At 36.6% G+C, this 27712-nt stretch overlaps 7 protein-coding genes, 1 long non-coding RNA gene and 1 pseudogene across 12 annotated transcripts; 8 read left to right on the forward strand and 1 right to left on the reverse strand.

Moving 5' to 3' along the window:
- Positions 1-6: 6 nt before the first annotated feature.
- Positions 7-2657, forward strand: LOC9303328 (uncharacterized vacuolar membrane protein YML018C). The gene is made up of 8 exons (XM_021017501.1): positions 7-419; positions 666-1052; positions 1129-1346; positions 1532-1602; positions 1711-1812; positions 1931-2048; positions 2220-2355; positions 2446-2657. The coding sequence occupies exons 1-8, from the start codon at positions 339-341 to the stop codon at positions 2506-2508; spliced, it is 1176 nt and encodes a 391-aa protein (XP_020873160.1). The 5' UTR covers positions 7-338; the 3' UTR covers positions 2509-2657.
- A 295-nt stretch (positions 2658-2952) lies between these two features.
- Positions 2953-5584, forward strand: LOC9303329 (ER membrane protein complex subunit 7 homolog). 2 transcript variants are annotated; one of them, XM_021018710.1, is made up of 7 exons: positions 2953-3128; positions 3392-3444; positions 4110-4239; positions 4437-4500; positions 4595-4711; positions 4814-4922; positions 5196-5584. In XM_021018710.1, the coding sequence occupies exons 1-7, from the start codon at positions 3031-3033 to the stop codon at positions 5279-5281; spliced, it is 657 nt and encodes a 218-aa protein (XP_020874369.1). In that variant the 5' UTR covers positions 2953-3030; the 3' UTR covers positions 5282-5584. The 2 variants fall into 2 exon arrangements, with proteins under 2 accessions (XP_020874369.1, XP_002867257.1); XM_002867211.2 differs by having other exon boundaries at positions 2954-3128; positions 4110-4209.
- A 98-nt stretch (positions 5585-5682) lies between these two features.
- Positions 5683-8761, forward strand: LOC9303330 (hydroxyproline O-galactosyltransferase HPGT2). Of its 2 annotated transcripts, none has more exons than XM_021018708.1 (12): positions 5683-6031; positions 6367-6430; positions 6543-6592; positions 6668-6852; positions 6953-7013; positions 7097-7169; positions 7279-7402; positions 7503-7590; positions 7715-7765; positions 7859-7930; positions 8047-8159; positions 8306-8761. In XM_021018708.1, exons 1-12 carry the CDS (start codon positions 5898-5900, stop codon positions 8326-8328), a joined length of 1038 nt encoding a protein of 345 aa, XP_020874367.1. In that variant the 5' UTR covers positions 5683-5897; the 3' UTR covers positions 8329-8761. The 2 variants fall into 2 exon arrangements, with proteins under 2 accessions (XP_020874367.1, XP_020874368.1); XM_021018709.1 differs by having other exon boundaries at positions 6953-7006; positions 7090-7169.
- Positions 8762-9150: 389 nt separating this feature from the next.
- Positions 9151-10139, forward strand: LOC9303331. The gene is made up of 2 exons (XM_021019561.1): positions 9151-9420; positions 9693-10139. Exons 1-2 carry the CDS (start codon positions 9360-9362, stop codon positions 10001-10003), a joined length of 372 nt encoding a protein of 123 aa, XP_020875220.1. The 5' UTR covers positions 9151-9359; the 3' UTR covers positions 10004-10139.
- Positions 10140-10392: 253 nt separating this feature from the next.
- On the forward strand, positions 10393-11827 carry LOC9303332. Of its 2 annotated transcripts, none has more exons than XR_002330709.1 (3): positions 10393-10438; positions 10886-11032; positions 11136-11827. It is a non-coding gene; the product is annotated as an uncharacterized LOC9303332 (long non-coding RNA). The 2 variants fall into 2 exon arrangements; XR_002330708.1 differs by having other exon boundaries at positions 11139-11827.
- Positions 11828-12183: 356 nt separating this feature from the next.
- Positions 12184-16362, reverse strand: LOC9303333 (annotated as a pseudogene). The gene is made up of 21 exons (XR_002330707.1): positions 16254-16362; positions 16081-16154; positions 15939-16007; positions 15642-15700; positions 15445-15562; positions 15255-15340; positions 15155-15173; positions 14975-15044; positions 14821-14870; positions 14623-14740; positions 14408-14491; positions 14191-14255; positions 13994-14111; positions 13740-13822; positions 13604-13627; positions 13428-13515; positions 13164-13237; positions 12958-13075; positions 12753-12832; positions 12629-12652; positions 12184-12520 (listed from the first exon to the last, which is right to left on the reverse strand). The product of XR_002330707.1 is annotated as an uncharacterized LOC9303333 (transcript).
- Positions 16363-22905: 6543 nt separating this feature from the next.
- LOC9305365 lies at positions 22906-23362 on the forward strand (the record flags this gene model as incomplete). The annotated part of the gene is made up of 1 exon (XM_021016794.1): positions 22906-23362. A coding segment is annotated over one exon (372 nt), but the record flags the coding sequence as incomplete, so codon positions are not given.
- A 1223-nt stretch (positions 23363-24585) lies between these two features.
- Positions 24586-25239, forward strand: LOC9303334. The gene is made up of 2 exons (XM_021019754.1): positions 24586-24693; positions 24791-25239. The coding sequence occupies exons 1-2, from the start codon at positions 24633-24635 to the stop codon at positions 25096-25098; spliced, it is 369 nt and encodes a 122-aa protein (XP_020875413.1). The 5' UTR covers positions 24586-24632; the 3' UTR covers positions 25099-25239.
- Positions 25240-25842: 603 nt separating this feature from the next.
- Positions 25843-26731, forward strand: LOC9303335. Its single transcript, XM_002867217.2, has 2 exons — positions 25843-25900; positions 26229-26731. Exons 1-2 carry the CDS (start codon positions 25843-25845, stop codon positions 26543-26545), a joined length of 375 nt encoding a protein of 124 aa, XP_002867263.1. The 3' UTR covers positions 26546-26731.
- The last annotated feature ends 981 nt before the right edge of the window (positions 26732-27712 follow it).

Here is a 27712-nt window from a genome sequence, read left to right on the forward strand (position 1 = left end):
TATATATTAAAACATGATTATTTACTTTCCTTACACAAAAATAAAAAATAAAAAGTGTTTTATTTTTCCTTGTCTAACGCTTTCCCTCTGCGTCCCCGTTCCTTCCCTCGCGGTTACTCTTCCGTTTTATGTTTTTTTCTGAGATGGTCAATTTTCTCGTCATCTCTGAATTTTCCCTTTTTCTCTTGTTCACTCCACCGCCTTCCTCTGCCTGATCTAATTCAATCTCCTTCCTAGCTCAAAGATTCAATCTTGAAGTCAATTTACACGACCAGATCTCTGCACTCTAACTCCTGGATCTTCTTCATTTCTGGGTTTCAATTTAGAGTTTTTATTTAATGGGTTGGAGATACAAAGCTGGTCTGTTCTTGATTGGCACTGTTGTTATCATATGGGTCACCTCTGCTGAAGTTACTCAGGTACTGATTCATTGTCTCTTAAATTCTTCCTTTTTTCGTTTAAAGCTTTCATCTTTTGAGGTTATGGATGTTTAATTTGGATCCAGTTCCATTAGGCTTGTTTTCAATCCTGGTCTTCGAGCTTTAAATTAGCGGTTTGAGTTTGATTCTATATTAAGAATCGGTGAATCAAATGGGAAATGCAAATTCAGATCTCTGTTTAAATGTTGGATAATTTATTGAATGATTTGACTTCAATTTGACCAGGATATCTTTACAGCCTATAAGCAGCCATTTGCTGTCACATATCTTGGAGCTTCTCTTATGATTGTTTACCTTCCCGTTGCATTCCTCAAAGACTGGCTTTGTCGATATTTAGATCGACGCTCTTCCAAATCCAGTAAAGTTCCCGCTTTGACCGATGAGTCTTCTGTTGGTTCTCCTTTGAAGCATAAAATCATTGAAATGGGACTTCAAGGGACTATAACTAAGAAAGATAGTGAGGAACACCTTTCCTCACATGAAGAAGATGAGAGACCCTTGATCGGTAAAGTTAGAGAAGAAGTGCAGACTCTGAAACAGAGGAAAGAGATCACGACTAAGCAGATTGCAATGTACGGGCTTTACCTCGCACCAATTTGGTTTGTAACAGAGGTGAGTTTTTGTTGTATTTGTATAGTTTTGATGGTGCCTGATAATGATATTTGTTTGCTACTTTTTGATGATACAGTATCTGTCCAATGCTGCTCTTGCTCGTACAAGTGTGGCAAGCACTACTGTATTGTCTTCAACCTCGGGACTGTTTACTCTTTTCATTGGTGTATTTTTGGGCCAAGATACTTTAAACTTGTCAAAAGTAGTTGCTGTATTTGTCAGCATGGCTGGGGTGGTCATGACGACGCTCGGGAAAACTTGGGCTGCTGATGAGTCGCAATTAAATTCTTCACTGTAAGTTTTTCATTCTAACCCGTTCACCATGCATCTTTTTCTGATATGTATTCAAAAGCTAACCCTGGACTGCATTTTAAATTGATAGCTCAATTTGTCTCACTCTCATAGAATTTTTTGATTACATGAGTTTTCGAATTTCATCAACCATATTCTTGTAACGTACAGTTGATATTTGTGTTTAGCAACGGGGAACGGTCCCTTATGGGAGATCTTTTTGGGCTTCTCTCTGCGGTCTCTTATGGACTATTTACAGGTTAGAAATGATTTCTATTATATGATCATCCTTCAATGATTTAGAGATTTAGTGTGTTGGGGAGGATAATAACCTTGTGGCCTGTACCCTTCTGATATTGACAAACAGTGCTTCTTAAGAAGTTTGCCGGTGAAGAAGGAGAAGGGGTTGATGTGCAAAAGTTGTTTGGATACATAGGATTGTTCACACTTGTTGCTCTCTGGTGGCTTGGTATACTAATATCTTCCATTCATTTTTACAAGTGTATCATCCGAAAAACATAACATATGAGACAAGGAAATGTTGTCTCTTATTCACAAATTTGTGGTTTTTTGGTTGTTTGTTTCAGTGTGGCCATTAACAGCATTAGGGATCGAACCCAAGTTTACCATACCACACTCTGTGAAAGTTGATGAAGTTGTCTTGGCCAACGGTTTCGTTGGAAGTGTCCTCTCTGACTATTTTTGGTATGTTTCAATGATTCTAGGTTTCAGCTATTACAAGATAAAGTGTACCCAACAATCAATGTTGAATTTGATACTTACAAGTCTCTAGTTATTGCTTGGCTAGATCCTAAAAAGAGGTTTGTAATTGCGTAGAAAATAACTTGGCTGTTTTTCGTACTTTTGCAACCAAAGGGCACTTTCTGTGGTGTGGACAACTCCGCTGGTAGCAACACTGGGCATGTCTCTCACAATTCCGCTTGCGATGGTTGCTGACATGATGATCCATGGTCGTCATTATTCAGCCATATACATTCTTGGCTCTACTCAGGTAACTAAAAACTCATATTCCATCAACACCCGAGAATGAATGAGTAACTTTCCTGATGCTCAAGAATTAGCGTTTGGTTTTTATTTTCAGGTGTTTGCTGGATTCGTAATAGCTAACATATCGGATTTGTTCTCAAAGAAGCTTGGTTTGTAGCACATATGATTCATTTTTGTTTGTTTGTTTGTGGTATTTCTGGGTAGAAAATGTGTCCTAGAAGATTCTTGGTTTGAACTGAAAGCTAAAAGGGATTTTCCCTGTTTAATGGATGAAAGAAAGATAAGAATGTGATTACAAGTTTTTGATTCCCATCTCCAGAAAATAAAGTGAGTTGTTGAGCAAAGATGAGCGACAAATAAAAATCACAGATTGTACATATAAGATGACACCGAACTAATAACCTTATTAACACAGATGAAATAATTTTTTGATCTTTAAAACTCCATCAACCAATAACCTTATTGACAGAGATGAAAGAACTTCTTATGCTAATGTGTATTTAAAAAAAATTAAAAGCCAATAATCGATATTCACGTTTGGTTTAGCGCGAAACCTCTTTCTGAGTCAGAAGGTTTATTTCGGATTGTTCTGTTTTCTTCCTCCTCTCCTGAAATCGAACGATTATAAAAAAATAAAAAAACTCGTCGTTTGGCTTTCGAGGATCTCCGGACGACGACCATGGCGCCGATTCTCAGATCCACTTCCCTTTTCGCTTTGATCGTCTGCCAGATTTCTCTCATCTTCTTATTTGCTTCCACTCTTCCGATCTCATCTGGGTAATCAATCTTCTATAGAGCTTTAATTTTCATTCAATCGTTGTTTTTCGTAGCTGCTATATCTTTTTAGCATTACCCTCTAAGCCCTTTTTCGTGTTTTGGGTTTGATAATTTGTGCAACGTTGATTTGATCTACTTGCTTGACGAATTTACTACTTAAGCTTATACATCCGAGGATATTTGTGCAATATACGAATTTACTGTCTTTGAATTCAGATGTTCAATTCATTCTTTCCTTTTCTTATCTGTTTGATATTTTTCAGGTCTGAGTCTGAGGAGAGTTACACAATCACGGGTAGAGTAAGGATCCCAGCAAGTAGGTTTCAGCCTTTTACCTTTTCTTTCTTTGCCTCATAGTTTTCTCTCGATAGCTCAGTTTGCTATGTTTTTGTTGGTTTATCTGAAACCTCCGTTTCATGGCATTTTTCCAAGGAGAAATACAATTATCGAAAACTAATTTCTATTAGTGAGTCTGCGATTTTCAATAGCAGATTTGTAGATGTTATTAGTCCTAGCTGTTATGCAACTTCCACTATGGGTGTGTTTGCTCTGTGAAACTAGTATGTCTTGTGATATTGATGTATATTCGTGGCTTAGCTAGTGTCAGTAAGTGAGAATCTAGGGTATGTATTAGTAATTCGATGTATGAACTTTCTATGTAGTATGCCATCTCTATAAGTCGACTGGCTAAAAGCAGTGTTTGCTTAAGAATATTAGCATATACGTTCTGATATCTTCAATTATGTTTCTAGAAAAATGTATGGTTTCTGTCATCATTGTTTTTGAGTGCTTAAGAATTATGGGCAATGTGATTTGATTGTTTGAGTAGTGTTTTTTGGACAATGTTTTTTCTGTCATTATTGTCTCTTGAGTGCTTCATATTATATCTAATTACATGATACTTCAACCACCATCTCGTATCCATTATGTAATAGCCTCACTACTCCTTACTGCCAACTTATCTGAAAGTTATTATGGCAGGCACCGTGATTGGTCATGCAGCTAAATTCTCAAGTATCAAAGTTATACTCAATGGTGGGCAGCATGTTACTTTCCTCAGGCCGGATGGATACTTTACCTTGTATACTACTATTCCTTCTTCAAATAATATGTTCCTTTAGTTATTTACTCACGATATCTACTAATTGGTTTCTTACTCATCTTTCATATGTCATCTCTCACATCTGTAGCTTTTGGTGTAAATGTTTTTAGATGTAGTTGAAAAAACCTTGACACCGTATTTTCTTGTGAGAAAAATAGTATCAGTATGTTTAATCTTCGTTTTCCTTTACTTCTCTAATTTCAAAGCCACAAAGTGCCAGCTGGAACTCATCTGATTGAAGTTTATGCAATGGGCTACTTCTTCTCCCCAGTAAGATCTTTTAGTTGCAATATTCTATGGTTTCCTGAACTACATCTATTTTAAGAACTCGCTTCACATTCTTGAATCAAATATTTTAAATTAGGTGCGAGTTGATGTTAGTGCTCGGCATCGTGGAAAGGTTCAAGCAACACTAACAGAAACCAGGAGGAGTCTTACTGAGCTGGTCTTGGAGCCACTGCGGGCAGAGCAATACTATGAGGTGAATAGTTCACACTGTATCTTCTTGTTTTGTATTTGTTTAGTCTGATCTATATGCGTGCGTCTTCCTCCTGTTTTCTGATCAATCATGTACTATTTGCAGATGCGAGAACCTTTCTCTGTAATGTCAATTGTGAAAAGTCCAATGGGTCTTATGGTGGGATTCATGGTCGTTGTTGTGTTCTTAATGCCTAAGTTGATGGAAAACATAGGTACAATTCTTTAAACTCTTCACTTGTACCCATGTATTGGTAATGTTCATCATTAAACCGATTTGTGGGTCTCGCTCTATCTAGTAGCTATCAATGCGACAGTAATCAACCTAAGCAGTTCACAGTCTGCCGAGGAATTTAACATTGATTTACTTTATATGGATAATCTCTTTTCACCATTGCTTAAAATCACTTCAAGCTATTGTTGAATTGAAACCTAGCAAAATAGATTTTAATGGTTTGCTGAGAATTGTTGGTATGTGTGATAAACAGATCCAGAGGAAATGAAGAGCGCACAAGAGCAGATGAGAAGCCAAGGAGTGCCTTCGCTCACTAGCTTGTTACCCGCTAGCCGCTAAGCGTTAACCAACAGTCCAAGACACAGGGGTACCAGTTAAAAAATTGCCAGGATAGACTTGGAAGAAATCAGCATCAGCAAATTCCTCAAGCGATCTAACATTGGGTTTACAAGGTTGGTTAGTGTAGAGACTGTTATTGTGCAGAGACCTCTCAGACTGACCTAAAGTTGGATTTTTATTTTTAGTTTATTTGATGGTGAATGTTTTGCCCTGTTTTATTTTTTTTGGGATGGAAATGTCATAAAATCCTTTAAGAAAGATACACGAATTCTAAAATAAAATCTATAAAACGTTCAGCGTGTATATGTATTGTTTAGTAATTCCTAAATTTTAAACAAGAAAACAAAATTGGTCTATTACTGAGCATTTTTTTGAAGTAAAAGAATAGTTTCGAGCCCGAAAACTGCAGAGTGAATCAGAGTGTTCTTGTCACCTGAAATCGGAATCATGTCGGGATAACCGACGACCAGAAAGAAACGCTTCCCGAACAAGGAAACATATCTATATCATCTGTTACTTGTTAGATTTGCTTTTCCTTGTTCACTTTCTCGATTTTGAATCTGAGAATTCGTCTCTCTGCCTCCCCCGATCGCTCTCCCTCTCGCCGCGGATTGAGATGGAGAGCTTACCAACGACGGTCTCAGCGAAATCAGACCGGCGAGGTAGGTCTTCCAAGTCTCAGAACACCTCCAAGCCCTCTCTTATCTTGGCCTTCTTCTCCTGTCTAGCTTGGCTCTACGTCGCTGGCCGGTACGTCCCCTTTTCCGACTGATTATAATTCCTGTGAGTATTCAAATCTCATTGATTCTAGATTTGTTTGAATTATTTAGAGTTTTGAAGATCGTGATGGTTATGGAACATTTTTTTCATAGTTGTTGATAGATCTCGCAGACGCTAGATTCTTCCGTTTTTCCACAGTTTTGTTGCCAGTCTAGATTTCTATAATGTCAGATATAACTGTATTGCAATGTGTATTTTGGGTCTGAGTTCCATTACAGTAATCTACCAATCACAAACTCAAACTCGATCACTGGATCGGTATCAATTGATTCTGATCTCTAATATGGTGTTGTTCTTACGTTTAGGTTGTGGCAAGATGCACAGTACAGAGCAGCACTCAATACTGTGCTTAAGAAGAATTATGATCAGGTTGGTCTTTCTTGTGCCTCTCTTGAATATAAGAAACCAGTATTCATTCAAACGGGTCATTTTCACTAATCAAATGTTTTGTCTTTTCATCATGTTCTTGTGGAGTATATAGAGGCCTAAGGTTCTTACGGTGGAGGACAAGCTGGTAGTCCTTGGATGCAAGTAAGCTGGACTTTTTTTCCCATAACATGTTTTTCTGTTCTGCATGTACTAATACACAATGTAACTGTTTTATAGAGATCTTGAGAGGAGAATTGTTGAAACTGAAATGGAGTTGGCACAGGCAAAGAGTCAAGGCTATCTTAAAAACCAGAAAAGTGTCTCTTCCTCAGGGAAGAAAATGCTTGCTGTTATTGGAGTTTACACAGGCTTTGGAAGTCATTTGAAGCGCAATAAATTTAGAGGCTCTTGGATGCCACGAGGTAGAATTATCACCCTGCTTTGTTTGGTCATCCAACAATGTTTTATTAAAAAATTTGTTCAACAAATAAGTTTTCTTTTATGGAATTTTCTTCTCTTTAGATGATGCTCTGAAAAAACTTGAGGAAAGAGGAGTTGTCATACGCTTTGTGATTGGTCGGAGGTTTTCCTACTCACTTTAGTCTTCATTTCTTTAGAAGTTTAAAGTTTTTCATGGTCTAATGTTAATGCTTTATAAGTTTCCAGTGCTAACCGAGGTGATAGCCTAGATAGGAAAATTGACGAAGAAAATCGTGCAACTAAAGACTTTTTGATTCTTGTAAGTAAGGATAACTCTTTTGCTTCATTTTGGCCTACTTATTTGAATTTATTCTCACGAATGTCGCTTCCAATCTGCATGTTTCTCTCAAAATATGATGGATTATTAGGAGAATCATGAGGAAGCCCAAGAAGAGTTACCAAAGAAAGTGAAGTTCTTCTACAGTGCTGCTGTTCAGAATTGGGATGCAGAGTTTTATGTCAAAGTTGATGACAACGTTGACCTAGATCTTGGTAATACTTCCTCTTTCATGTCTTTGTCTTGCAAAGCTATGTTTGGTCCAATCAGGGTATCAACTATGTCTTTGAGTGACAATTGTTTTCTGTCTAACAGAAGGGATGATTGGGCTTCTTGAAAGCCGCCGTGGTCAAGATGGTGCTTACATTGGGTGCATGAAATCTGGAGATGTGATTACTGAAGAGTTCGTATATTCTCAACTATCTTCAGTTCACATAATTGAGACTTCCTAGCTGTGACAATTGCCCAAACGTTTCATAATTAACATTCTCATTCTCATATTCTATGGATTGTTTCTTGGTATTCAGGGGAAGTCAATGGTATGAGCCTGAGTGGTGGAAATTTGGGGACGACAAATCGTAAGTGTCTTATACCTCATAAGTCTTCTAGTTTATGTCAAGCCTTTGTGACCTTCGTTGTGTGTACTCAGTTTCTTTGTTCGATTTATTTAGGTATTTCCGTCATGCAACTGGTTCGCTGGTAATACTCTCCAAGAATCTGGCTCAGTATGTCAATATAAACAGGTTAGGTTTCCCAATTTGGCAGAAGATTGAGTCAGATGAAGAGTATATATGTCAAACAAAGCTTGGTTCATAATCATTGTATATTTTCTGCCACGGTGTATTATATATAAATGCAGTGGATTGTTGAAGACATATGCGTATGATGATACCACCATTGGATCATGGATGATTGGCGTCCAGACAACATATATAGACGACAATCGCCTTTGCTGCAGCAGCACAAGACAAGGTGTGAATACTACTCTCTCACAGTAACTGTTAACATGGTTAACTGAAGAATATTTAGGTTTTGCGATATTAATATTAGAACATGAATCATTGTCTTAGCAGCTTCTTGTTAAATTTATAACCAATGTAAATATGTTCATTTCGCAGAAAAAGTGTGTTCCATGGCATGATCAATGCATAGCTGATCCTCTTGTCCCAGAGCAAAGACGACGGTTTCTCATTGCATTCATGGTGCTCCGATACTCTTTTGAGGCAAATTCTTGGACCGGATACTGAATTTACGATTAGTTTTGTTAGAATGGGAGTATGATTAGGCCATTCATTACAGTTTATGATTAGGGCATGCGTATCCCTTGAGCTTTGGAGTAAGAAAATGGGGAAATGGTATAGTTGTGAATAAGTATAATTTTTCCTTTGGTATCACTTCACCATCATTTGTCCGACCATTCTAGCTCAATCTCTGGCAAGGTTTCATGTTCGAACCTTAAGTTTGCATTTTTGGTGATGGTTTTAAAAAATGTGTTAGTTAATGGGACAAAGTAAATCGACACTTCGGACCAATACTATATATGTATGAAGAAAAATAAAAGACATTATGCTTAATTAGCTTTGATATCGCTGACAAAAAAATAGGTTTTTGATTTTTGAAGTATTTAACAAGTTCTTGAATTAGTGTTACCGAAAGAAGGTAAGGAAACTAATTCATCAAAAAAAAGGAGGGTAAGGAAACTAGAAAGAAAACAATAACATTGTGAAAAATACTAATTGAGAATTTTTGAGATATTTTACAAGTTTGACCGTCTTAACTCTTAAAGCACATCTTATCTGTCTCCAGTAAATTCATTTTTTCTCCTTTTCAGATTGATCCTAGTCCTAGCTACCAAAAAATAGTTTTGACATTGTGGTCAAAGAATTAGCTTCCACCTTTTTTATCAAAACAAAGACAATAATCTTAAACTTTTTATTATTTTCCATACTAAAGGTTTTTCGAAAAGTGAAATAAATCAGTAGATTCTTTCTTTTAATTAACTTCCTATAACTGGTAAGAAAAACAAATGTCAAACTATCCCAAAACTTTTCTATTATATAAATTAACCCAAAACGCCTCCCGATAAATACCCAACATCACATTCGAGCACCCATACTCTCATAGTGACTACGTTTCCAAATTTCGTCTTTGATAAAACTCGAAAGTCAGACAATGGCATCAAACGCTTGCAAACTCATTTGCCTTGTTCTCTTCTTCGCATTCATTAACCAAGGTATACTTTATATACATTTATATAAAACAATTATATCATAGTTTTCAATTTGCGTATATATTCTTTGTCTTATTAACAAATTTCGTATTCCCAAATCATCTATATGATCAGTGATCACTATAACCTTGTAGTCTCCATCTCCATTGGATTAAAGCTTAACGTTATATTTAGAACATATCAACATTATGTAATTTAATTAATATTTTCTTTTCTTGTTATTAGTTATTACGTAACGGAAAATAAAACTTTGTTTTTCCTTGGAAATTTGGAAGGGTATGGAGATTGTCATCTAAATGACCTATCTGTGAAACAGTCGAAGACCGGAAAATTGATTCAGAACAAACCAGAGTGGGAAGTGAGAGTAACAAACCCTTGCAAATGCAAATTCCAATACACAAAGTTGTCATGTGTCGGTTTCCAATCGGTTACACCCGTCGCTACCTCGTTGTTGTCGAAATCCGGTGACTTGTGTCTCCTCAACGCCGGTAAATTCATCTTTCCTCACGTGGACTTCGTTTTCAAATACGTTTGGGACACGAGCTTCGACCTCAAGGTTATCGACGGCGTAATCGTTTGCCCTTAAATTTTCTAGGCGAATTGTTTCGGTTTAATTCGGTTTTGGTTCATGTTAGGTAGATCACATGAAACTGATGATATTTACTCAAATGCTGTCCCAAACATTAGCTTAAGGATTAATAAAGATGTTTACTTCAGTATTATTCACATTATGTTGACCAAATGAAAAATACAAAGCTTGACCATATATAATAAATTTGGTCATAAAATAATTTGATGTTAAATGTCTGCTTTAAGTGATAGAAAAAGATAAAATATAGGAAAATCGTGATTTTTACAAATTATATGAGAGAAATAAATAAAAAATAATGAAAATATATTTTTTAAAAAATGGCTACATGACAAAAGAATAGAGCACTTACAATTGATTAATTAAAATAATAAATGTTTAAAAACAAAAAAGAGGCAGAGGAAGGGAATGCCGCTGATCAGGCATCTTCAGGTATAATCCCTGATATCTTCCCATCTTTTATTTAGTTATTTGATTTTCATTTTTCTTTCATGTTTGTCTTGAGATTTAAAAATCTGCATGGCTAGGCTCAATATAGATCTTTTTGTACTTGGGGTGAAATGCAGAATTGTGGAAAATAAGGCTACGTCTTTTAGGTATTACGTAGTGTTCTTTTCAGGATATTTTATGACTCGGTGGGTGTTTTATGCAAAATGGAAAGTCTGTCTACTAGGGGAAAATGTGCATCTTTTTGCTTTCCAGTTTGTTTTGCACGAAGATGTCTGGAAGTCCAAAACTGTAGCATCTTCTATAGTCTGTCGATTGTAGTCCTTTTCGATAAATCTTAGTTACTGGCTCAACAATAATGTAGTTAACTCTGCTGCAATATTTTTTAATTGTGCCTCACTTGTTTTCTACCCTCTGTGGGAAAAATATCAGCGAGAGCTCACAGAAGAAACAGTCACGTATTGAGAAGCCAGCGATGTTTGCTTCCTGTTTTAAGCCTCGAGGTTTGGAAGTCAAACACAGGGGAACAAAACACAGGTCACAGAAGAAAATCTCGGTTTATGCTCTATAATTCATCAGGTAACTCATTAATAAATACATGCTTGGTTTTCTATAAATCCTCTATTGACTCTGATTTTTCTATATGAAGTCCCTGTTTAATCCAACTTTTCCATTTCTCTAGCAGGAAGAAGACCTGTTGGTTTTGCCTCTGGAGATGAGAGGTTGTTATATTCAAATCAAAGCTATGACCACTTGAATGAATTTCCTATGCAACCGGGAACATATTCCCCCCGTGACATAGGCATGGGATACTTCTCGAGCGGTGGAAATGGATATCATGCATAGGAATCACCAAAACAAGTTGCAAAGAATCAATGGGAAGAGGAACACGAGTGGACGATGGGATGCAGGCTATTCTGAATGCCCCAGTTCCAGTCTTGTCTGTTACTCCAACGGATCTCAGCTTCATGATCTGGAAGAATTACAGAACAGTACAGATATTGATGAGTACAAATTGAGAGATGGAGCTGGTGCTGCAAGGCGCTTTGGCGAAGCTCAAGCGAGAAAGAGCAGAGAGTTTGAGGTACAAAGCAGATCTAGCGAGATTTTCTTCTGTGGACCCAAGCAACAATGGGTTAGAAAGCTCAAGCGAAGGATGAGTCGATAGATACCACTTTTGTTAGTCTGGGTTATGTCACCTCTTGAGCAAAAGAAGAAAGCGGGATTCGACATGTCCTGTTCGTCACACGAGCTGGTCTTGACACTTGTCATGTATATAACATGACTTAAAACTTTTATACAGTAGTTGGTTATACCTAAGAGGATAGTCATATAATTACAAAAAAAAAAGAAAAGCGACCCCTTGTTTGAGTTTTGTTTATTTGCCAAAGAGTCAAAATGTCCCCTATATAGGTTTGATAAATAATAATTTATTCATGGAAAAAAAAAAAAATTTCTGCCCGTCAGACTTAGTTTCTACTCATCACATGTGAGCGGCTTGCCACTAGTACAACACGGGTGTCGTGTTGGGTTTTCATCTTCAGCAGGTTTTGATAGCCTATCAAGTTCGTTTATATTTATAGTCGCACACAAGAACTTTTGCTTCCGATGTGGGACTCTTTTTTCTCCGTCTCATTTCTATTTCTTCTACTGGGCCTGTTGTTGGGCTTTTCGTTTTGTCGTCTTCTCCACTCTGAAATTATGGTTTTGATATACGGCTCGCTCTTATGTAATAATGAAGGTAGATAGTGATTTAACACCAAAACATTCAAAAGTAGCTTAAGGTTACGTTCAGACAAAAGCTTAACCACGTTCGGACATAAACTTAACCAGGACATAATATAACCACGTTCGGACATAAACTTAACCAGGACATAATATAAGTCGAACTAATATATAAGAGTTGCATTCTGTCACACCAAGGAGTTTAAAATCTTCTTCTATCAGTCGTCGTCAGAGAAGGTAACCTTCTGACCGCAGCATAAACTCATCAGTGAAGGTTTCTTCAGATCCGGTTCGGTCTTCTCTTTTATCAGAAGCCTTCCTCGTCGAAGGTTATCTTCGTACCTGGAATGTATCAAAAACCCTTGTCATCTCTCCACGTATACAGAAAATTTACACGCAGTGTGCTCTTGATAACAAATACACCAAAGGCAAATAGTTAAAATCCCTTACCAAAGCTTCTTTGCAACGTTGTACCTAATTACCAAAAATAATAGCGTGTTAATCTTCTATCATGACATCAAAACTATAGCCAATAAGCTAGTGAAACAAATCTCCATATGGAAAATCACTTTACTTTGGTCCAACAGGGTATAAAGCTATCTCAGCCACGTCAACAGAAATCTTACTATACTGACCATTCTTCTTTTGCAGCGCCTACAGCATAAAAGGTTTAATGAGAAATCGTACTCTCAAATATATATTTCTCATCACAAGTTCTTTTTGAACAAATTCAAATGGCTACTTAAATAGTTTTCAACATTACTAGAAACTACACTCACCTTCTCTGCTTCGTTCGAAGAATTAAACTCCACAAAGCCACAGCCCACAGGCACACCCATGTGGTCTACAATAATTCGAACATGAACAATTTCTCCAACATCTTTGAAGAAATTGATGCTGTAAAAATGCAGGGTAGAATATGAGTTCATTAAAAAAAAGTTGCTCCAAGAACAAAACAGAAGAGGCAGTTAAAGGTGCTGCTTACATAGTTGGTACAATTCGACGACAGCTGTAAGGGAGATTGGCGACAAAGAGTGTCTTTTTTCTTGCAGCAGCTTCCTGAATTTTGACACCCAAGTGTGTTAGCACGACTCTAAGGAGAAAAGGACTTGAATTGCATAACAACTAAAAAGTAGCCTCATCTAAAGACTCATCCTCAGAATAAGTCATCTTTCGAATTTGTGGCGTTATTAAACGCTAAGCGCTTCTGCTGAGCCTAACATATTTTGAAGATAGTCAAAACAGGTACCTCAAGAAAATCAGGAGTTTCATCAAGTCCTTCCACTGCCTCATCTTCTTTAATCAGAAGGCTTTCTCTTCGAAGGTAGTCTTCGTACCTGGAATATCAGAAACCTTAGTGATCACTCCACGTATACCAAAAAGTTCACCCAGTGTGCTCTTGATGCAAATAGTTAAATCCCTTACCAAACCTTGTGATCTAGGCAAAACCTAATTAACAGAAATAAAAGCATTAGTCTTCTGCAGTGGCATCAAAGCTCTAGCAATAAGTTACAACCAGTGTTACAGAAACATATCTCCATAACATGGAAAATCAATTTACTTGGGAGGACGGTATGGAGCTGTCTTAGCCACGTCAAGAGAAATCTTGTAATTGTGCAAATATTCCCCGTTCTTTACCAGCGCCTACAGTATAAAAGATTTAATCAGCAATCATACTTTCCAATAACTACTTGTATATTTCTCATCATAAGCAAACACCACGTTTCAACTGACTACAAAAATGCTTTTTTCATTACTAGAAAACTAAAATGCTTTTTTTCATCATTACTTCAAACTTCAAAATGACACTCTCACCTTCTCTGCTTCGTTAGCAGAAGCAAACTCAACAAAGCCCCAGCCCGCATGCTTGCCCTGGCTGTTTACAACAAGTCGAACATGAACAACTTCTCCAACATCTTTGAAGAAATTGATGCTGTAAATACGGAGGATCAAATTATTAGTCATGAAAACTTGCTCTGAGAAGCAAAGTGGAAATTTAAGATGCTACTGACATATCTGATATCTTAATGGTGTCACAGAGATTGGCAACAAAGAGCGTTTTTGTTATGGCAGCTTCCTGGATTTTAAGAGCCAAGTGAGTTAGCACGACTCTAAGGAGAAAAGTACTTAAGTTGCAGAAAAACAAAACAGGATTCATCCCCAGAATAAGACATCTTTCGAATTTTTGGCAACAGCCTGACATATTTTGAAGACAATAGGAACAGGTACCTCAACAAAACCAGGAGATTCATGTCCTCTCATCAACAAAATCTGATGATCGTGCAGATAGTCACCATTCTTCTCTTCCAGAGCCTACAGTATAAAAGATTTAATCAGGTATTGTACTTTCAAATAACTGCTTGTATATTTCTCGTCAAAAGTATAACACTACTTTTTAGATTACTCGACTACATTTTTCATCATTACTACAAAACTACTCTCACCTTGTTTGCTCCGTAAGCAGAAGCAAACTCAACAAAGCCATAGCCCACATGCTTACCCTCGTGGTTAACAACAAGTCGAACGCTAACGACTTCTGCAACATCATTGAAGAAACCTTTGCTGCAAAAGCGGAGGATAAAATATCAGTCAAGGAAAACTTGCTCCGAGAAGGAAAAATGGAAAGTTAAGGTGCTGCTTACATATGTGCTATTTTAGTTTGGGGAGAGAGATTGGAAACAATGACTACTTCCTGAAATTAACACCCAAGTGTGTTAGCAGGACTCTACACGGAGAAAAGGACTTAAATTGCATAACAAACAAAATGTAACAGAAAAGGATAATTAGAACAGGCACCTCAACAAAATCAAGAGGTGTCTCATCTTCTTCTATCGGAAGGCTTTCTAGTTGAAAGGAGTCATGGTTCCTGGAATATCAAAAACCTTAGTGATCACTCCATGTACACCAAAAAGCTCACACAGTGTGGTCTTGATAACAAAACTCAGAGATGCAAAATAGTTGAATCCCTTACGAAACCTTGTGATCCATGCAAAACCTAATAAACAAAAATAAAAGCGTTAGTCTTTTAAAGTGGCATTACAGAAACAAAACCCCATAACATGGAAAACCAATTTACTTGGGTGGACGGTATGGAGTTGTCTGAGCCACTCTAAGAGAAATCTCTTGATCGTGCAAATATTCACCGTTCTTCTTTTCCATTGCCTAGAGTATAAAAGATTTAATCAGCAATAGTACACTATCAAATAACTACTTGTATATTTTCAAATGAGATACTATTTTCATCATTACTACAAAACTAGTCTCACCTTGTTTGCCTCACTAGCAGAAGTAAACTCAACAAAGCCAGAGCGCAACCGCCTACCCTCGTGGGTTATACAAATTCGAACATGAACAACTTCTCCAACATCACTGAAGAAATCGATGCTGTAAAAGTGAAGTATAAAATATCAGTAATGAAAAGCTTGCTCTGAGAAGGAAAGTGGAAGTTTATTGTTATGCTTACATATCTGATATTTTTGTTTGCCTAGAGAGACCGGAGACAAAGAGCGTTACGGAAGCAGCCTGAATATAACAGGCAAGTGTGTTAGCACGACTCTAAAGAGAAAAGGACTTAAAATTGCATAACAACAATAACCAAAAAAAAAAAAAAAACTTTCGACTTTGTGGCGAAAGGTGTGTTATTAAATGTCTGAGCCTGACATATTTTGAAAATAATAACAACACATTTTGGAGATGCTTAATTGAACAATATATGCAAAATATCTAACAAACCATGCAATATTTTATAAAAAAATTATACCTTCGCTGAGGTTAGATTATCCTGCTCAGAATTCTGCTGAAGACTACAGGCAAATCCTTCCGTTGTCTCCTAGCCAATAGAACACGAGTGTAAAGCAAAATTGTTGTAAAAGAACAAGAGGAATCCGACCATCTTAGGTTACCTTCTCCTCCGATGTTTCCTTATGCTTCCTGAGAATCGGTTTGGTCTCCGGATCATCTTCCGGCTTTCGCTTACCTAAAAGAAGAGCAGCAAAAGCTTAGAGTTAAAATCAACAGCCAAGTAATTGAACAGTATAAAACATTAGATGAGAGCTCAGAGCCATCCAAAACATACCCAATAAAAGAACTTTGGCGGCCGATTCCTTGCTAGAACTCTCCATGGAGAAGCAGATGAAAATGGCGACGGCTTTTTTTCCCGGGAAGGGTTATTGAGAGCAACAATAATAAGTTTGTTATATAAATAACCCTAGAAATCTGGTTTGGGCTGGTGGGCTTTTATTGGTTTGTGGCTTTATGTGCAGTGTTTTGTTTTCTCCCGTTTTCTATTTCGGTTTTTTATCGGTTCGATTTGATTTTCGAGTAATTCACGTATTCGGTTTAAAAACCAAAAAATAACGGTACAAAATATCATTTACAACATCAACTTTAGCAAAACTGTCGACCAAAAAAAAAAAAAAAACTCTTGATCTTACATGTTTTTAACTAAAATACCAACTTTGACTGACTTTCTTTTTTCTGGTCGGGAAAGAAAAACAAAATCTCCTAAAATTTTTTGAAAAATAAAATTACAAAGATTTCATTAGAATACGTCGTGGGCGCGCATACCCGTTCGTGTCCTCTACAAATATCTAACTAACAACGTCCGGTTTAGACTCAAATAAATGAAAACCAAGCGGTAAAGCAAACACATAGTTCGCTAATCCGTCAGCAAGACGATTATCCTCCCTATACCCATGAACAATACAAACTATCCAGTCCCTCGATAAGAAGCCATAATACAACCGTACTAGGAAAGACAAAGGATGAGCATCATTGATCCCCGTCGTGAGAAAACCAACAACCATCTCCGAATCCACCTCAAGCTTCAACCTTGTAATTCTACGCTCCCAAGCTATGTACAAACCATAATAAACTCGCCGTACCTCAACCAAAGGTGTAGAACATACCCCTATATTTAAAGCAAAACCTCCACTGTTCCACCTTAGCGTGAATATATTGCTCCAATGATTTCAACAAGGCAAAGGAGTGTATATATAAGTATACCTTGGTTAACGAATGCGAGGAAGAGAACAAGGCAAAGGAGTTTGCAAGCGTTTGATGCCATTGTCTGATCTTTCGAGTTTTAGCAAACGACGAAATTTGGAAAACGTAGTAAGTATGAGAGTATGGTATGGGTGTTCAAATGTGATGTTGGTATTTATAGGGAGGTGTTGGGGTTAATATAAAGAAGAAAAGTTTTGGGATGTAAGATTGGTAAAATTATATGTATTAATGAATAGAGAGGCCTCTATATATAGGCTTACAAGAGAAGATTCTAGAGGATATACACTAGAGATTTCCATAACAAGATTTGGAAGATTTACATTTATCTATTACTCTAACATGCCCCCTCAAGATGGAGAACCATTGGTTACTCCAATCTTGAACCGAAGATCTTGGAAGCGAGCCCGTGGTAGCGGTTTAGTAAGACCGTCGGCGAGTTGATCAATAGAATTGACATGGAGAACACGAAGAACGCCAGCTTGAATAAGTTCACGTACAAAATGATAATCCAAAGCAAGGTGTTTCATACGAGAGTGAAACACAGGATTAGCACATAAGTATGTGGCTCCAATATTGTCACAATAAACCTTGGGAGCTGTTGGAGTCCGGATACGAAGATCAGATAAAAGAGATAGAACCCATTTCACTTCAGAAGCTGCCTCTGTAACCGCTCTATACTCTGCCTCAGTAGACGAACGAGAGACTCCTTTTTGCTTCTTAGACGACCAAGAAATTGGATGTGAACCAAGATAAACGATATATGCCCCCGTAGAGGAGTAGTCATCTTTGTCTCCGCCCCAATCCGCATCAGAATAGGCAGATAGTTCTAAGGAAGCATTCGCCGAAAACCACAAACCATGTTCAACAGTCCCGGCAAGATAGCGCAGCACTCTCTTAACAGCATCCCAATGAACAGTAGTCGGAGAATGCATAAACTGAGATAAACGATTGACCGCAAAGCCAATGTCAGGACGTGTGAGAGCAAGATATTGAAGACTTCCTACCGCAGCACGATACTCCGTCGGATCAGATAATTTAACACCATCAGACACAGTGAGAGTTGTGGAAGAAGCCATTGGTGTAGGAACCGGTTTAGCTCCAATCATGTGATACTTGGTGAGTATATCTGTGGTGTACTTACGTTGGTTCAGCCTAATGCCCGCAGAGCTACGAGTAACCTCAAGACCAAGGAAGTAAGAGAGAGCACCCATGTCTTTTAACGAGAACCGCTTGGAGAGAACTTGAATGAAACGATCAATAGCCAAAGCACTGTTTCCGGTAAGAACAATATCATCAACATACACTAACATGTAAATGATGACGTCTCCCATATGAAAAACAAACACCGACGCATCCGCTAAGGAATTAACAAATCCATTGCTAAGAAGAAAATCCCGCAGCTCATTGTACCATGCTCTAGGAGCCTGCTTCAAACCATATATCGCTTTGTGTAAACGACATACATAATGTGGTTTGTCTTTGTCAATAAATCCCGGTGGTTGACTCATATACACCTCTTCTGTAAGTTTCCCTTGTAAGAAGGCATTGTTGACGTCAAGTTGCCGTAATACCCAATTTTTCCGTGCAGCAAGTCCAAGTACCACCCGTATCGTAACATGTTTGATAACAGGGCTGAAAGTTTCTTGAAAATCTATTCCCGGGCGTTGATGAAAACCTTTTGCAACAAGTCTCGCCTTAAACCGGTCAATTGTCCCATCGGCTTTCCTTTTGATCACAAAAATCCATCGATTGCCTACCACATTTGATGCAACACGAGGATCTACCAATGTGAACGTACCGTTACGTACAATAGAATCAAACTCTTCTCCCATAGCACGTCTCCATCGTTCATCTTTCAAGGCTTGAACATGGGACGTTGGTTCAACTTCCTCAAGCTTTATATTATTTGCAAACTTTCTGTTAGGTTTCTGAATATTATTCTTTGCTCTTGTAACCATTGGATGAATATTGCTTGGAACCATGGCAGGAGTAGGATTTTCGACCACGGCATTGTTCTCGACATTGGACGTCTCTAGGGAGTCAGAATTGTCATTCTCATTTGGTGAAGAATCATTGTCGGACGGTGCTGATTCCGTTGTTGTTGGTGAAGGATCCAAACTGGAGGGCGAGCGGGTGATGAGTGGCTCACGATAGACCCGAGCTACGGAAACTGGATGAAACACAGAGGAAGAGGACTCATGGGAAGTGTTAGTGGAAGATAAAAATGAAGATAAAGGAAATTCATTTTCATGGAATTCAACATGACGAGAGACAAATATTTTGGATGTGGAAAAATCATAACATAGGTAGGCACTTTGTGTAAGAGAATATCCAAGAAAAATACATGGAGTGGAACGAGGTGAGAGCTTGTTTTGTGAATAAGGACGAAGCCATGGATAGCAAAGACAACCAAACACACGAAGCCTTGTATAGTTTGGTGTGGACTGAAAAAGAACCTCATATGGAGAGACATTGGAGAGAATCGGTGTAGGCATTCTGTTGATGAGAAAGACCGCTGCGGCTAGTGAGTAAGACCAATACTCTATTGGTATTTTAGCGTGTGACATTAGTGACAATCCCGTCTCAACAATGTGACGATGTTTTCTCTCTGCAATGCCATTATGTTCGGGTGTGTGAGGTGGTGATGTGAGATGTGAAATGCCATGACTTGCAAGATAGGGCCTTAAGCCAATATATTCACCTCCATTGTCCGAATATAGCGTTGTAAGCTTTGTCTTGAACCGATTCTCCACCAATGCCCTGAAAACCGGAAAAATTGTGGCAACATGAGATTTTTGTTTTAATGGATAAAGCCATGTATACCTTGTATAATGGTCAACAAAAAATCACATAGTATTTATAGCCATCAATGGAGTAAACCGGAGATGTCCACACATCCGAGAAAACAATATCAAGGGGAAAGTGTGAATGAATTGATGATTGAGAAAATGGTAGTTTATGACTTTTATTAATAGAACAAGCATTGCAAATTGTCGAAAAAGACATAGGTATTTTAGAACGAGATGAAATAAGTTGAATAACAGAATTTGCCGGATGCCCTAATCGAGCATGCCAAGCAGGAGAAGATGTTTTAAAAGTAGAAAAAGCCGAAACAAAAGAAGATCCGGAAGGAATCGTTGGCCACTCATACAACCCATCATTAGCTCTGCCCTTGATTATTGTTGCCCCCGTGTTGAGATCCTTCACCTGAAAATCATTAGGACACATTTGAACCATTACACCATTAGATCGACATAGTTTATTCACCGAGATCAAGTTCTTCTTGATAGTCGGAACACACAAGACATTATCAAGTAATAACTGTTTAGTTGGAGTAGAGAAAGTAGTGGAACCCGTATTAGTAATTGGCAAGCCAGCTCCGTTGCCAACAATCACTTCTTCACCGCCATTGTATGGACCCGCAATGGACATATTGCTGAAATCTGTAGCAATGTGATGAGTCGCTCCACTATCTAGTAACCACGGTGCTTGTGAATAGTTAGTGGAAGCGGTGTAATGAGCTCGCGGCTGCCAGTTGGGAGGCGGCATCGGTGGTGGTGGATTCCACATTGTTGGAGATGATGGTGGCGGATACTGCGACGGCGGAGACCATTGTGGTGAGGCAAGCTGACGACAAGTCCGTGCACTATGACCATGAATACCACAAATCTGGCATCTTCCTTGGTACCCACGTCCTTGTGTTCCTCTTCCAGAGCCTCTACCTCTTCCATAGTTGTTGTTGTTGTTGTAGTATTGGTTCTGATTCTGTTTAGAGGAGTTGTTATTGTTGTTGTATTTGTGTTGTGCCATGTTTGCAGACGCAGGGGCAGCCGTTGATGTTGTCTCCGCAAGGTTGCGAAGCGTGTTCTCTCTGTTGAGAAGTTTCTCGTGTAGCTCTTCAATAGATATTGGAGTTTCTCTTCCATTGACAAGTTCCACAACCGGACGGTAATCCTCATCTAAGCCAGTAGTGATGTGATCAAGTAGGTCTTCATGCGGGAGTGGTGAGCCAAGGAGCGCTAACTTGTCAGCCTTAGTAACAACATTCTTCATGTAGTCTTCCACCGATTGATTTCCTTTGGAGATGGTCTTGAGTTGATGTTTGATTTGGTTGATGTGTGCTCTTGATGGATTGCCATAAGTCGTGGCTAGCTTAGCCCAGATCTCACGAGTAGTCTTCGCACGTGAAACCATTGGTTGCACTTGAAGAGATAGAGTGCCAATGATAGCACTGTAAAGAAGACGATCTTGTCTTGTCCAAGAAGTAAACTTAGGGTTTGGTGTTGTCACAGTACCTGAAACGATGTGGGTGGGTGGAGCTTGATCGGTTTCACTAATAAAACCATGAAGCTCGTGACCTTCTAGGAGAGCTGTGATCTGAAGACGCCAAGTGAGATAATTCATTGATGTCAACTTTGTGATGTTTGACATGTTCACGGCGATGAGAGTTGGGGTTTCACTATCTATGTCAAAGATAGGTACTCTCGAATACGTTGCAACTGACGATGAAACTTCTTCACTCATGTTGATGATTGAAGAAAGAACCGATGAAAAGAGACGCTAGGTCTGTAGCGGCGGTGGCGTGAAGAAAAAAAAAAATTAGGGTTTTTGTGTTTTGATCGATTGCTCTGATACCATGTAAGATTGGTAAAATTATATGTATTAATGAATAGAGAGGCCTCTATATATAGGCTTACAAGAGAAGATTCTAGAGGATATACACTAGAGATTTCCATAACAAGATTTGGAAGATTTACATTTATCTATTACTCTAACATGGGATAGTTGACTCTTTTTTTTCTTACTAGTTATAGGTGGTTAATTAAAAGAAAGAATCGACTGATTTATTTTACTTATTCGAAAAAACCTATAGTATGGAAAATAATAAAAGTTTAAGATTATTGTCTTTGTTTTGATAAAAAGGTGGAAGCTAATTCTTTGACCGCAATGTCAAAACTATTTTGGTAGCTAGGACTAGGATCGATCAGAAAAGGAGAGAAAAATGAATTTACTGGAGACAGATAAGATGTGCTTTAAGACGTTCAACAAATAAAAAGATGTACTTTAATAACTGGCAAAATATCTCAAAATTCTTAATAAGTATTTTGAACAATGTTAATTATTGTTCTCTTTCTAGTTTTCTACCTGTATTTTCATTGGTAGAAAAGATCATCATATATATATATATCATCAGTTGGTGAAAATGAAGGTATAACATAGATCTTAATCATGTTTTATTAATGTTTCCAATCTACTATCCGTACTATCCTACACAATCTCTTTTTTCTTACCTTTCTGTAATTCTATGTTATTTCTAAAGTTAGTATTATGAAAGGAAATGGATCGTTAACCAAGGTATACTTATATATACATTTGTATATACAATTATATTATAGATTTCAGTTTTCGTGTATATTCTTTGTCTTGGTATCGAATTTCGTATTCCCAAATTATCTATATGATCAGTGACAGTGATCACTAACCCTATTGTCTCTATGGATCGTTAACCAAGGTATACTTTATATACATTTATATAAAACAATTATATCATAGTTTTCAATTTGCGTATATATTCTTTGTCTTATTAACAAATTTCGTATTCCCAAATCATCTATATGATCAGTGATCACTATAACCTTGTAGTCTCCATCTCCATTGGATTAAAGCTTAACGTTATATTTAGAACATATCAACATTATGTAATTTAATTAATATTTTCTTTTCTTGTTATTAGTTATTACGTAACGGAAAATAAAACTTTGTTTTTCCTTGGAAATTTGGAAGGGTATGGAGATTGTCATCTAAATGACCTATCTGTGAAACAGTCGAAGACCGGAAAATTGATTCAGAACAAACCAGAGTGGGAAGTGAGAGTAACAAACCCTTGCAAATGCAAATTCCAATACACAAAGTTGTCATGTGTCGGTTTCCAATCGGTTACACCCGTCGCTACCTCGTTGTTGTCGAAATCCGGTGACTTGTGTCTCCTCAACGCCGGTAAATTCATCTTTCCTCACGTGGACTTCGTTTTCAAATACGTTTGGGACACGAGCTTCGACCTCAAGGTTATCGACGGCGTAATCGTTTGCCCTTAAATTTTCTAGGCGAATTGTTTCGGTTTAATTCGGTTTTGGTTCATGTTAGGTAGATCACATGAAACAGATGATATTTACTCAAATGCTGTCCCAAACATTAGCTTAAGGATTAATAAAGATGTTTACTTCAGTATTATTCACATTATGTTGACCAAATGAAAAATACAAAGCTTGACCATATATAATAAATTTGGTCATAAAATAATTTGATGTTAAATGTCTGCTTTAAGTGATAGAAAAAGATAAAATATAGGAAAATCGTGATTTTTACAAATTATATGAGAGAAATAAATAAAAAATAATGAAAATATATTTTTAAAAAAATGGCTACATGACAAAAGAATAGAGCACTTACAATTGATTAATTAAAATAATAAATGTTTAAAAACAAAAAAGATATGTATCAACTTGAGAGATTGGCAATTCCTCATAGACTCTTTTTTTCTTTTTCTTTTTTGATAATTAGACTCTTTTTTTCTTTTGTTCACAATTTCCTTAGATTAATTAAACATAGATTCTTGTTAGTTTTTTTTTTTTGTAAAGTATCATAAAAGATAGACCCAATGCCTCCCTAAATATACTAGAATCACAAAACTCATATTTACAACATTTTCCAAAATCTCTAATAGATTATCCAAAGATCAGACAATGGCAACAAACGCCTGCAAATTCCTTTGCCTCGTTCTCTTCTTTGCCTTTGTCACCCAAATAGATTAATGTTTATATTAATCTAATAGATTATTCATATTATTTTCACCTAATTTTGTTAATTAAATTTCAATAAAAAAAAGAATAATATTTTCTGGGTATAATTAATGTTTATATTAAGTGTTAAAAATTAATATTTCGGATTTTAAATTTTACTTTTTTAGATTTGGGATTTTAATTTTACTTTTAGGATTGAAATTTATATTATATTATTAACTTATTATTGAATTATACATTAATTTCTTAGTCTCATACTAAGTAATGAAGTAAATACGCTGCGAAATGGTGTTGGAAAATTGTGATTTTTACAAATTATATGTGAGAAATAAATAAAAATAATTAAAATATCATTAAAAAAGGGTCACATTACAAAAGAATAGAGCACTTAAAATTGATTAATTAAAAATAATCAATGTTTAAAAGCAAAAGATATGTATCAACTTGAGAGATAACATGTGGCAATTTCTCATAGATTCTTTTATTTTATTTTTCACAATTTCCTTAGATTAATTAAACATAGATTATTATTATTAGATTTTTAAAAAAAAGATAGACCCAATGCCTCCCTATAAATATTAGAATCACAATTGAAACTCATATTTACAACATTTTCTAAAATCTCTAATAGATTATCCAAAGATCAGACAATGGCAACAAACGCTTGCAAATTCCTTTACCTCGTTCTCTTAGTTGCCTTTGTCACCCAAGGTATATGTTATATACATATCAATGAATCTTTTATTCAAATTATTTTCACCTAATTTTGTTAATTATAAACAATAATTTTATTTTTCTTTGGAATAAGGGTATGGGGATGATTTTTATTCTCTCAAGAGCCTATTTGTGAGACAATGGAAAACCGGAAAAATGGTTAATAACAAACCGGAGTGGGAAGTGAAAGTGCTGAATTCTAGTCCCTGCTATTTCACTGATACAAAGTTGTCTTGTGTCGGTTTCCAATCGGACACACCCATCGACAGTAAGGTGATATCAAAATCCGGTGACACGTGTCTCCTCGCCAACGGTGACGCTATCCATGATTTCAGTTTCAAATACGTATGGGATACAAGCTTCGACCTCAAGGTCATCGACGGCCAAATCGCTTGCTCTTAAACTCGAAATGATCTGCTCTTGCTTCATGCATGTTATTTTAGTTACTTTGGCATATGTAGTTGATGAATTTTTTTCTTTACAAAAACTTGTCCATTTCATTTGCTTGACATAAATAAAGATTAATAAGTTTTTGTCGAAAAACAAATTTGCTATTTAATTGCATGAGATGAAAAAGAACATTGCATGCAGTGTATTTCACTTTTTTTTTTCAATCACAAGTTGGAGACTGAAGAAAACAAAATGAACCAGAAATTGATTATAACCAAGAATTATAACCGGGTAATAAAACTTGAGAAATCAGATGGGTTTTTGGATATTAGATTCCAAATACTATAGATGCAAACACACGAACGTTATGTGATCATCTTCATGTTAGCTAAGAGAGAGAGAACACCTCCCAATAGTGTAAAAACTCATTTGAGAAGAAAATCAATTCTTACAGAAAAGATTAGTAGTAGATTAATGGGTTAATATTTAAGAAAATAAATATTTAAAACGGTTTAAATCAAAGAAATAAGAAATTCACTATTTTGGGTTTAATTTTTATAATAAGTGTTAAAAATTAATGTTTTGGAGCTGGGCTTTAATATTCCTTTTTTCGTCTAAATTATGTTTCTCTATTTTTGTGAAACCAAGAAACGTATCTAGATAATTAAGGCAGCAGGAGATGATAAAACATATGCGATGGATATATAAACTCATCTCTCGTTCTCCATCACTAAAAAAACACTAATAACAATACCAATGGCGTTTGCTCTTAAATGTTTTGTTGTTTTTGTTCTTCTCTCTATGGTTTCTCAAGGTAATGTAATCGAAACTCGAACAACCTTTTAGTATGTTGTTTCATGCCTTTTGGTGAATAATCTCAATTTTCAATCATCATCTATTCATCTTGGAGTGTCTAATCCATTTTCAATTAGAAGACAGTTTGATCTTTGAATTATATATGAATATATAATCCGCTCAAACTAATTTTTCTACCAAATTTTGTTTGATCGATTTATTTTCCTTTCATTTTGATTTTTTTTTTGTTCGGATACCAATTATAAAGGATAGCCATGCATCAATGTTATTATCTTCGTAAGTTACAAAACTAATAAAAAGGAGAATAATGAAACAATAACCGACAGGACTGTGCCACTGCACTTTTGGTAAGATCCGGATCGGAGCGGTGAGGACAGGGAGAGAAATCGCTGGACAGCCGGAGTGGAAAGTGACGGTAACCAACACGTGCAATTGTTTTCAGAAGCACGTGACTCTGTCTTGCGGAGGGTTTGTTCCTGCGAAGCCTGTCAAGCCATCGCTGCTTCAGCCACAAGGAAACACGTGTCTTCTGATTAAAGGAGCATCTTTGCCAGCTGGCGCCACCGCTCAGTTCACTTACGCCGGTCAGCCTTACATCTTCAGACCCGTTGGTTCCATGGTCGACCCAAGTTGCAAGAATTGATTTTTTTTTTTGCTGTTACAGCTTCTTTAAAACATTTGTGGGTAAGGTCGTTATCAGATTTCTTGTAACTCAAGGAAGAAGACGTTTTAATTTCTTATTCTCCAAGAAACTGAATTATGACTCCTTGTGTGAAACAGAAATGTTAGAAGTTTAATTAAGCATGATTAACAGAGGAATTACGTTTGATATCATTTCATTTTCTTCCTCATCCTGTCATCCACGTCCTCTTCCTCTTCGTCTTCAGAATCATCTCCAGTTCTATTGGCTTCATGAGCTTCAACTTCTGCGTCCTCTTTTTTCTTCGTCACATCTTTGATCATCTTTACTTTGCCCCCTCGCGTTCTTCGTTGTCTTCAATCTTAATTCATCATCTTCATAGGCTCATAGCCTTCGCTTGGTTCTTTATTCTCGTCTTTAACTTTCTTCAAAGAATGGACTGTAGTGATTGTTAAACCAGTTGGTCAATGTATGATCAGTGAAATTATACTCACTCTTTGTGAAACAAAAATAAAACCTTAAAACGACACTCTTTATGAAACGGAGGGAGTATTAAGCTTTTTCAGGATTGTGTGAATTCATATCTTGATTGAATTTAATTTAGCTTTTAGTGAAGGAAAAATGTATGCTATACTTAGAAACACAAATTTTAATATTTACAAAAAAAATTAATATGACTTTTTGCTTAAATATCCTCAAATTTTTACTAATCATCCACTAAATTAGTCACCCTACGTAATTCTCCAAATTTTACTTAAATCATTTAAATCTTTGAAATCCTTTTATATTCATAAAATTAGAATATATCCAAATAAATACTAATGATATATTCAATATTGTTTCTTCTTTCCTATTCTTCTTTTGTTAAGTAGGATATTTTGTTTATATATATTCTTATGAAATAAAGAATCGTATCTATATATTAATTAAGGCAGCAAGAGATAATCAATGAATATAAATTAGAGACAGGCTTCTTATTATCTGTCTAACTAAAGACACAAACAATGGCGTTTGCTCTTAAATATTTTGTTGTTATTTTTCTTTTCTCTATGGTTTCTCAAGGTAACTTAATCGAATCTCTAACGTTGTGTATGTATACCTGAAGTTTCATGCCTTTCTTTTGCTGCATCTATATAAAATCTCAATTGTCAATCATCAGATTTTGGAGTG

Source organism: Arabidopsis lyrata, assembly GCF_000004255.2.
Source record: "Arabidopsis lyrata subsp. lyrata unplaced genomic scaffold ARALYscaffold_7, whole genome shotgun sequence".
NCBI lineage: Eukaryota > Viridiplantae > Streptophyta > Magnoliopsida > Brassicales > Brassicaceae > Arabidopsis > Arabidopsis lyrata.